At 43.7% G+C, this 10,375-nt stretch overlaps 1 protein-coding gene across 4 annotated transcripts; it reads left to right on the top strand.

Moving 5' to 3' along the window:
• The first annotated feature begins 5,917 nt into the window (after positions 1 to 5,917).
• Positions 5,918 to 8,687, top strand: LOC119331836. 4 transcript variants are annotated; one of them, XR_005160661.1, is made up of 5 exons: positions 5,918 to 7,081; positions 7,169 to 7,398; positions 7,468 to 7,703; positions 7,881 to 8,002; positions 8,465 to 8,687. XR_005160661.1 is itself a non-coding variant. In XM_037605007.1 (5 exons), exons 2-4 carry the CDS (start codon positions 7,176 to 7,178, stop codon positions 7,995 to 7,997), a joined length of 561 nt encoding a protein of 186 aa, XP_037460904.1. In that variant the 5' UTR covers positions 5,928 to 7,081; positions 7,169 to 7,175; the 3' UTR covers positions 7,998 to 8,002; positions 8,465 to 8,687. The 4 variants fall into 4 exon arrangements, 3 of the variants coding, with proteins under 3 accessions (XP_037460904.1, XP_037460905.1, XP_037460906.1); XM_037605007.1 differs by having other exon boundaries at positions 5,928 to 7,081; positions 7,169 to 7,383; XM_037605008.1 differs by having other exon boundaries at positions 5,929 to 6,313; positions 7,169 to 7,383.
• Positions 8,688 to 10,375: the final 1,688 nt, after the last annotated feature.

Here is a 10,375-nt window from a genome sequence, read left to right as displayed (position 1 = left end):
AAAAGAGATTTTTGATGTCGGCGAACATATCTCAAGTATTCCAGAATTGCAACGATAAAATTATGATGACAACACCTCAGAGCTCAACTCCCCGGGACACTTCCACTAAATCCCTGACAGGAGGCACCAAGACAATGTTCTCATCATAAGCCATCGGAACGATTTCAAGATACTCGCGTGATCCTAAATTTTTTTTAGTGAAATTTGAGAAGAGAAGAGTCAAAACTCTACGTCAGGATGCCTTACCAGAGCGATGAGGAGACTGGGAAGTAAAAAGAATTCCTAAACTCTCCGATATATAATTCCTAAAGACTCAAAACATTTTTCTAGACACAACTCGGCCGCTAAAAACGATCAAGCAATGGGGCTCCTAAGGGCGGGGAAGGCTCTGATTACCAACTTGTAACACCCTCGATGCGACCATAGCTCCCACGTGTCGAGGCACGACTTAGAGACATAATCGCATTGAAGGCATATGTCGCAAGTTAGGCAATCTTCACAACATCCCATGTAATATGAATAATAAAGGGGAGAACATAGTTGGCTTACACTCGCCACGTCACATAAAAGTACATAAATAACATTACATCATCCAAAACACTCATGGCCCGACTACGGCGCCAAAACAGAAGAAAACCCAACATGCGACAACGGTCCCAATCACCCTCAACTGGGCACCACTACTGATCATCGGGAAAGGAAACGTAGTATCGTTGAGAGTCTTCGTCGAACTCCCACTTGAGCTCATACGCGTCTCCTGGTGCGGAATCATCGGGCCCTGCATCTGGAATTATAGTATCTGTGAGCCACAGGGACTCAGCAATCTCGCACCCTCGCGATCAAGACTATTTAAGCTTATAGGAAGGGTAAGGAAAATATATGTGGAGCTACGGCAAGCGGCTAGCATATATGGTGGCTAACTTATTCGCAAAGGAGAGCGAGAAGAGGAGGCAAAGCGCAAGCGAGAAACTAGAGAGCAACCTGCGCAAACATTACTCCAACGCCGTGTCCACTTCCCGGACTCCGCCGAGAAGAGGCCATCACGGTAACACACTCAGTTGATTCATTTTAGTTAATTAAGGTTCAAGTTATCTACAACCGGACATTAACAAATTCCCATCTGCCCATAACCGCGGGCACGGCTTTCGAAAGTTCAATCCCTGCAAGGGAGTCCCAACTTAGCCCATGACAAGCTCTCACGGTCAATGAAGGAATAGACCTCCTCCCAAGACGTTCCGATCAGACTCGGTATCTCGGTAATTCAAGACACATCGACAGGTTAAAACAAGACCGGCAACACCGCCCGAATGTGCCGACAAATCCCGATAGGAGCTGCACATATCTCTTTCTCAGGGCACACTCAGATGAGCGCTCCATACAACTAAAACCAAACCTCGAGTTTCCCCGAGGGGGCGCTGCACAGGACTCTAGTTTGGACCAACACTCAGAGGAGCACTGGCCCGGGGGGGTTTAAATAAGATGACCCGCGGGCTCCGGAAACCCGAGGGAAAAAGAGGCTAGGTGGCAAATGGTAAGACCAAGGTTGGGCATTGCTGGAAAAGCTTTAAACAAGGCGAACTATCAGGGGGTTCCCATTATAACCCAACCGCGTAAGGAACGTAAAATCCGGGAACATAACACCGATATGACGGAAATTAGGGCGGCAAGAGTGGAACAAAACACTAGGCGAGAGGCCGAGCCTTCCACCCTTCACCAAGTATATAGATGCATTAAGATACCATGGCAATATAATGATATCCCAACAAGTAAATAAAAGATGTTCCAACAAGGAACGGCCTCCAATCTTCACCTGCAACTAGCAACGCTATAAGAGGGGCTGAGCAAAGCGGTAACATAGCCAATCAACGGTTTGCTAGGACAATGGTGGGTTAGAGGTTTGGCATGGCAATTTGGGAGGCTGACAAGCAAAAGGTAGGCATCGTAGCATTGGCATAGCAAAAGAGCGAGCAAACTAGCATAGCAAAGATAGTAGTGATTTCGAGGGTATGATCATCTTGCCTGCACAGTTGTCAGAGTTGACTGGATACTCAAAAGCAAACTCAATGGGCTCCTCGTTAGCGAACTCGTCTCCTGGCTCTACCCAAACAAGACAAACAAGCAACAAGGATACAATCAACCACGTGCAAGGATCAAGCGATACGATGCAATGATGATATGCTATGCGGGATACGATGCGGGATGCAAAATGCAAGATATGACAGGAAATGCATGAACCTAGCCTTAACTTGGAATTCCCAGTGTGCCACTGGAAAGATGAGATGAAATCGCTTGAAAATGATATAAAGATCATCGGAATCGGAGTTACGGTTTGGAAATGGCAAGCGTTTTAAGAATGACACCGGTCTGCGATTTACAGCAAGTAGACATCTAAATGCAATGAGATGAACATGCTACAGCACCCAAACATGACAACAAAATATATGGCAGGGATGCACACAAGATGCTTAGCAAAAGACTAGCACTGAGCCACGGCCAATTCATCCATTATGAGATTCAAACAAGCATGGCAAAAACGCAAATGCAAAACAGATTCCAGACTTAGTGAAATTAATACTTGTCTGAAATTTCAGATCGTGAAGCCCTCTTCGGAGCAGCAAAACAACATGATACATGACCTGATTAAGACAAGTAAGAACATGGCATGGAGCTACTCAACAAGCTTAACAAAAGACCCAAAGTGACCTGGGGCCAAAAGGGTTAACAAAATATACTAACGGGCACACGAACATAGCTAAAACACAATCAGTTTTCAGACTTAGTGAAAACTGAGACATGCTGAAATATAACTAACGAAGGCATGTAAACGAGCTCGATGCACTCACTACGGTGCAATTCATGGCAAGCCAAGCATACATCCATTAATAAGGCACAAAATGCTAGCTAGACATGGCAAGAACAATGGCATAGCATGCACGGATCAACTACAATAACATCGGCAAAATCGCAAACAAGTTGACGATCTGCCCAGATTCACAACGAAGCAAAAGTAGAGCTCGATTGACTCAAGCTAGGGTGCTCCATAATTGCAAAAAAAGACATAGATGGATAGAGCATAACATGATTAACAAAACTCCTTTACTGATCATCCTCAAAAGAAGCACGGATCACTAGGAAACCAAGCTGAACATATGGCATCATGAACTAAATAATCCCAGACTTTGTGAAAACTACTAAGTCCCTGAAAACTGATTTATCGGGTGCCTCACTTTGCAAGCTTGCACAAGTCACCACACACATTCTAAAAATGTATGGGTTGCACCTCTGGAAAGAAGACAAAATCCTTAACAAAACATATGAAGGACTCACAGGCATATCATGCACACATAATCATGGCAAAAATGACAAAAGTCTAAGATGAACTAGCAGATCTGACAATTAACTCACGAAGCCTCCTTCTAACAGCATTTCGGGCATCAAGATGAACTCAAATGCAAATGATGCAATGGAATGAAATGATGTACTCGTCGAGGCGAACATTCTGATATGCTATACGCCCAAATCGGAGCTACAGATGCAAAGTTACGGAGCCTCGAACAGGGGCACTTGGACTAAAATTCTGAGGACTTAGTGAAAAAAAAACTACCCAGATTTGGATCTAGGGTTTCGGATCACTGTAGCAACCGGGTCGGGGCGCGCCTCCCGACGCGACTCCGGCGAAGACGAGGACGGCGGCCGGCGGGGGCGACGTCCGGTGGCCGGGGCGGCGGCGCCGGGGGCTGCGGTGGCCGGAGCCGGGGCCGGCTGCGGGCCGGGCGACGCCGGCGAGCTCCGGGGCGGCTTGGGGCGGCGACGGCGGCTGCGGCGGCCCAACGACGAGGGCGGCGAAGGGTGGCGTCGGGAGCCGGGCGGCGGCGGCGATGGCGGCTCCGGCCGCCGGAGTTGGAAGAGGCGGCGGGGATGGCAGCGAAGGGCGGCGATGGATGGGCTCGCGGGGGCCCCTCCTGGGCCTCCCGGGCCGGCGGCGGGTGAGGAACGCGGCGGCCACGTGGCGGCTCGCCACTGGCTGCGGGCGGCGGCGCGTGGATGGGCTCGCGGGGGCCCCTCCTGGTCCTCCCGGGCCGGCGGCGGGTGAGGAACGCGGCGGCCACGTGGCGGCTCGCCACTGGCTGCGGGCGGCGGCGAAGGTCGGGTCCGACACGTCCGGCCCGGGAAATTTTTGTCCGGCGGCGGCATGGGGAATGGATCTAGGGTTTCGGAGAGGGGGAGAGATCCGAATTTTAGGGGGTCTATTTATAGGCATAGGGGGAGCTAGGAGAGTCCAAATGAGATGTGGTTTTTGGCCACGCGATCGTGATCGAACGCTCTAGGACATGGAGCAGAGTTTGGTGGGTTTTGGGCCAAATTGGAGGGGTGTTGGGCTGCAACAGACACGAGGCCTTTTCGGTCCCTCGGTTAACCGTTGGAATATCAAACGAAGTCCAAATGATACGAAACTTGACAGGCGGTCTACCGGTAGTAAACCAAGGCCGCTTGGCAAGTCTCGGTCCAATCCGGAAATGTTTAATCCCCACACACGAAAAAAAGCTAGAAGTGGCCACCGAAGGAGAACGAAGCGCCGGAATGCAAAACGAACAACGGGGAAAATGCTCGAATGCATGAGATGAACAAGTATGCGAATGCAATGCACATGATGACATAATATGAGATGCATGAAAAAGAAAACAACACACGGAGACAAAGACCCAAACCCGAGAAATAAATATAACTTAACGCCGAAAACGGCAAGAGTTGGAGTACAAATTGGGAAAGTTATATCCGGGGCGTTACACTATAAGTGAGGTAGAGCAGCGCCCGCAGGTCGCCTGAGGAGCATCCAACTAGGTGGACCATGTCTGGCCAGGCCAATCAACAAAGGATTGACAATTTCAATCCGTCCAATGCTCAACCTGCTGCACCTTTGTTATGTATCGCCTATAAAGATACATATCATACAGGTCGTCAACCAGTGCTGCCGATTTGGGGGAGGTAGAGGTTTGTTGCGACAAGATTTCAACCCGTTTTAGGAAGGTTATGGAACATTCTGCCTGGTTTTGGGAAGGTTCCCGATTTTTTTTCCAGTTTTCTCTTTCTTTTTCCCTTTTTTTCCTTTTTAATTGGTGAAGATTAGTCAAATTCACGAAACATTCTTTTAGTTCGTGATTTTCTTTTTCAAATTCACAAGCATTTTTTCCAGTTCAAACAATTAGTGGATGTGTGAAGAATTTTTTCAACTTAAAGAACATTTTTTTACAATTCTTGAACATTTTCTAAACTCATGGACATTTTATAATTCAATATATGTTTATCAAATTCATTAAAATATTTTAAATATGTGAAGTTTTTGCAATTAATGAAGAGTTTCAATTCCTAAACATTTTTTGAACTGACAACATTTTTCAAATTCAAGAACATTTTTTTGAACTCATGAACATATTTTTTGCAGATTCACAAACTTTTTTGAATTTTTGAATTGTTTTTCAAAATCATGAACACTTTTTAAATTTGTTGGTATTTTTTTAACTTGTGAAAAGATTTTTAAATTAACATAAAATATTTATATTTGTGAAAATATCTTCATATTCATTAACTTTTTCAAATTAAAATAAAAACAAAGGGAGAAAAATCTTAAGTGAGAAAGAAAAACATGCAAGTTCCTAGCTGTGGTGCATGCTTGAGTATGCTGGGCCAGGCCCTTTGCAGGGGCGCTTACTGCAGGGTCCAAGCGTGATTGGAAGCGATGCGTCGTCGTATTGCTCGCTAGGAGGGATACATAGTAGTTCCCGGCCTGCTGGGCTCACCCCAGGAAGAAGGCCTAAGGTTACAATAAGCAGTAAGAAGCTGGCCCACGTGTTCAAGGCCCAGAGTGTTCAAGGCCTAGGAGATCTTGGTTTGTAGTACGATGTGCATTGCTAATTTTCGCTCTTTTGTGTGCATGCCATGGGAAAAAGAATCTGGTGGACAATTAATCTGGTGCACATGATTTTTGCGAGCGCAAATATTGTATAAGACGTGGTTTAAAAAGGCACGGATCTTTTCTAATAAATGAGTATGTCCTTTGCAGAGCCAACCAACATGCCATTTTCTCATACTTCACACCATTATTCACTCAATAAAAGAAGCCATCACACCTTTGATATGTTGAGTACGAGATGAGGTGAGCTAGTACTGGAAAATATATGGTAGCCTTGGTTGGTGAGTGACTGAGTGCATCTCTTCCTCTTGCTCCTGTGTGCAAGAAAGCTCCAAGCTCTAGTTCCTCATCTAATTTTCCTGTCTTGCTGCTCTGGTCTCGTGAATTTCTGCATCGTGAAAGGTTAGCTTTCTCGCTGTGCCATTGTTATTCTGCCCTAGTTTATGGTTGTTCCTGTTGATTGGGCGATGATCGCACCATCCCAGCCTCTGTTTCTCGTATGTTTTCCAGATAATTAGTTCTTTCACCAGTTAGTTGTTCCTAGAGGGTATAGACTGGCCTCTGTTTTTTCACAGGGTTGAAGGAAGTGTTCTTGTTTGTGTTTGAGCCTTTGCTCGGTTGGTGAATTTCATGCCCCTTCTCCCTTTTCAAGGAAAAACACACACACAACATTCTCGTTTTCCGTCCTTAGATTTCTGGCATTTCTTATTCCAGCTAGATTTCAGCGTGTGTTTGTGACTGTTTTTCTTCGCATTACTTGATTGGGCAGACTCTGTATCTAGGGCACACCATGTTAGCTTGTAGCCCTGCAATTGTTCGGATCACTGTTAATACCTTGGCTACTTTTCTGAATATCGATTTTTTAGATAATAATTTTGTGAACACAAGATGACATTGATTCCTCTACTTCCATTAATATTGTGTAAAATAGATTAGAACACATAGTCCGAATCCCCCAAATCTGTTATTAGGACATATGTTTGCCATTTTTGTCAATTAATATTCATGAAATAATGTGGACGGTCCAAATGAAATATGTGTCGTTATGCTTCATGTCCATTCCGCTCCTATCTTTGAAAGTCCAAACTACATTCATCGGAGACACTATTGTCTTTTAGTACAAAAACAGAGTGTCGTTACTCTGTTTCAACAACTGGGCTAGGGTCACAAGTAAGCCTTGCTACTGCTTATGCTAATTGTCCATTCGAAATGACCTATTCTATCTTTGTGAAATTCTGTTAGCAACTGAACTTGCAGGTTATATATGGATGACATTGTTGATGCATTGCTTCTCAAGCTTCACTCAAAGATATGTTATCATAGGGATGCCAGTGTCGACTACCTGGAAATCAAGGCCACGGTTGATAAACTCGTAGAGGCGAACAAAAGGCTCAAGGATGAGAAAGTGGACTTCCAGGATGTCATTAATATGGTCACAGAAGACAAGGAGAATTTGCAGCATGACTGTCAAGGTTTGTGATCTTTAGGTAGCGCACTAATTAGTTTATTACTTATTAGGACCCTGATTTATTATGCTGACTCATTTGGTAGCACAGTAATCAAGGAGCGGGTGGCAAAAAAGGAGGAGCAACTTGAAACTGTAAAGAAGGAACTTGAAGAAGCAAAACATGAACATGTGGCAGCAAAGAAGGAGCTTGAGGAAGAAAAACTTGGCCATGTGGCAACAAAGAAGGAGCTTGCGGCGGCACACCAACAACTTGCTCAAAGGAACGAAGAGCTGGAGATTTTAAGGAAGAAGCTTCAAGAGAGTGAACATGTACCTTCCAAAAGGGTAAAAACTAATACATATATCCTTCTCCATGGAAGGCATTCGTATTTTAGCCTTGTTAACCTTTTTATCCTGAATGCTTTAAGCATTTTTTCTGCAGAATGAAAGCATAACTTATGTTCAGTAAAAAAAAAATCTTGTTGGCTCATAATTTGATTATCGAAGTCTATGTGTAAGCAGGTAACAAGATCTGCACATAAACGGCAAATGCTACTCAAAGGATCGCTGAGCAATGATGCGGATGGACATCGCCCAAAGAAACATAAGTCCTATCAGCATGCAAGCCATACACTCTAATACAGGTATAATGATAGATCCCTGAATTCGTACTCATCATCTACCTAGAGACTGCATACACTCTAAATCAATGAGTACAGACATAAATGTATTGCTTAAGTGATTCAGAACTTAGTACAACCAACTCGCTGATTCTATTATAATACTGGAGTATAAGATGATATGAGCACGCCAACATTTCATTAAGTTAGTCCTTGCTTCTGATTGGAGCATCGGACTAGTTTTATCGCCGGTTTTGGCTTGAGCATTAGCTTGTCTTTAATTATTTAAGGGATCAAGCTGCTACTAATTACCATTTGTTATTCTGTTTGTGCATAGTTTGTTTAGACATCATGTATACATGCTCAGTAAAAAGAGGTCAATATTTCATTATCTAAAGAAGGGAGCAAGTTTGGTATTGCGAATCTAGTTCCTATGCTGCATGAGTTTCTGCGTCGAGCTCATTCTTACCTTCTGTTGTTGCGCAGGTCGAGGTGGAACAGTGTGTGCTAGCAGTTGCAAGTGAGGAAGGAAGCCATCGTCGTAGCAGGCCATGACTAACACTAGCAACTAGCAAGCATGCAAGAAAGCTACTATGTTAGCTACCTATGACGCTGGTGTTGAATAGTGTTATAATCCCGTTTCATGTATATTTTAGAATTTATTTCAGAACCTTGCTGTGTAAAAAATTTGGCACTTTGATTCGTGCTTCTACTAATAACTCTAATGCATAAATATTATATGACTTAATTTGATGAAACCTTCATTTAACGGTCCTTATTCAATTATTGAGTGTCCTCTCAGTGTAATGTGATGCCTGAAGAGTGCCCTTGGTCTGGATCTGCACATACAAGTGTATTGTTGATTTATTTCCAAGTGAAGCTAAGCTTATCCTCGCAGAGGGCACCGCCTAGAGCCGCTCGACGGACGCGTGCTCCGGCGAGAAGACGTCGATGGTAAGCGCTCCCTTGGATCTTCGTCCGATGACTCGCATGTGTCGCCGGCTGAGCAGAATGTGTGGGTGCGCTGTTATCCGGCCCAGGACCAGATTGCCGGGCCCTATGACTCCATCACGGCAGGCGATCGACAGTTCGAGGTCAGGCATAATTTTTTTCCCGCCAAAAAATAATTGGTGCAGCTGCTGCAGTATGGATGGATGACCAAGGTGTATATTTGGGTTCTTCAAGTCTTGTATTACCTCGTGAAAATTTTAAGACACATTGTACTCGTGGATTATTCGTCATAACGGAAGATGATGTATAAATAAAAGAAGTATCAATCAAGATTGTAAAAACAAAGTACCAATCAAAATCAATTTCGCCGTCTTTACCGACATCTCCATCACCTTCCTCCACCTCTATTCAGTGGCTCACTTTCCCATAACCCGTTGTATCCCCTACTTGAACATGGTGTTGGATGCTATTAATTATTGTATGATGATTTCTTGCATCTTCTTTATGTCTGAGTATATTATTTTTTCCTATAGTTTAGTTGGTGAATAGTTATGGTTCGTTTGAGTTGCGTGATTATTGTGTTACTGTCCTTTGATACCCATCATATGTCATATGAGTGCGCGTGTGGATCACACCTTAGGGTTAGTTGTATGTTGAAAAGAACTATGCATATGCCGACCAAGTGACACATAATACCGAGGCTGAGTGTAGGGATCAGTACATATAAGATTGAAGGGGGCCAATATATATTAATGCTATGGTTGACTTTATCTTAATGAACGTGTTAGTATTTGCGGATGCTTGCTAATAGTTCTAATCATAAATACATCAGGTATGGATTGTATGTTAGCACATGCATGTCCCACATATAAAACTGCAATGATGATAACCGGTCTAGTAACTTAGCAAATTGCCTAGGGTTGTATCAGTCTTTCACACTTTTCCACACTTGCTATTTGTATTATATTATAATTTTATTTAAACAACATCTAAATTTTATTTATAAATTATTAAATATCTTGCAAAATCCTATCCTTTTATACAGAAAGCATAGATTTATTTCTTGTTTCTAGGTAAATCAAATGTTTGATGTGCGTAAGGTTGTATTAGTGGCAGATAAGACCTAAGAGAATACCGATCATATCCTTAGCTCCTTGTGGGTTAGACACTCTATACTTACCACCTTCATCATTGAAAAGTGCTATGATAATTTCTTGCACTTGGGGATTATCATCTGACAAGCCATGTGGCAAGTTAACCGATGTTATGTAGGCCGCTTTTTGCAACAAAAAACACCCTAAAAATTATATAGTGCATTTTTGAATAATATTCTAATATAACTTTGCGCCTCACTAGAGAACCAACACTAGACGACATGTGGGCCCAAAGGTCATACCCAAACCAAAAAAGAAAAAAAAGCATTTTGCGCTACTTGGGCCACCCCGT

Source organism: Triticum dicoccoides, chromosome 7A (genome assembly GCF_002162155.2).
Source record: "Triticum dicoccoides isolate Atlit2015 ecotype Zavitan chromosome 7A, WEW_v2.0, whole genome shotgun sequence".
Classification (NCBI taxonomy): domain Eukaryota; kingdom Viridiplantae; phylum Streptophyta; class Magnoliopsida; order Poales; family Poaceae; genus Triticum; species Triticum dicoccoides.
The sequence above is the reverse complement of the archived record's forward strand: the minus strand, read 5'-3'. Positions and strand labels throughout refer to the sequence as shown.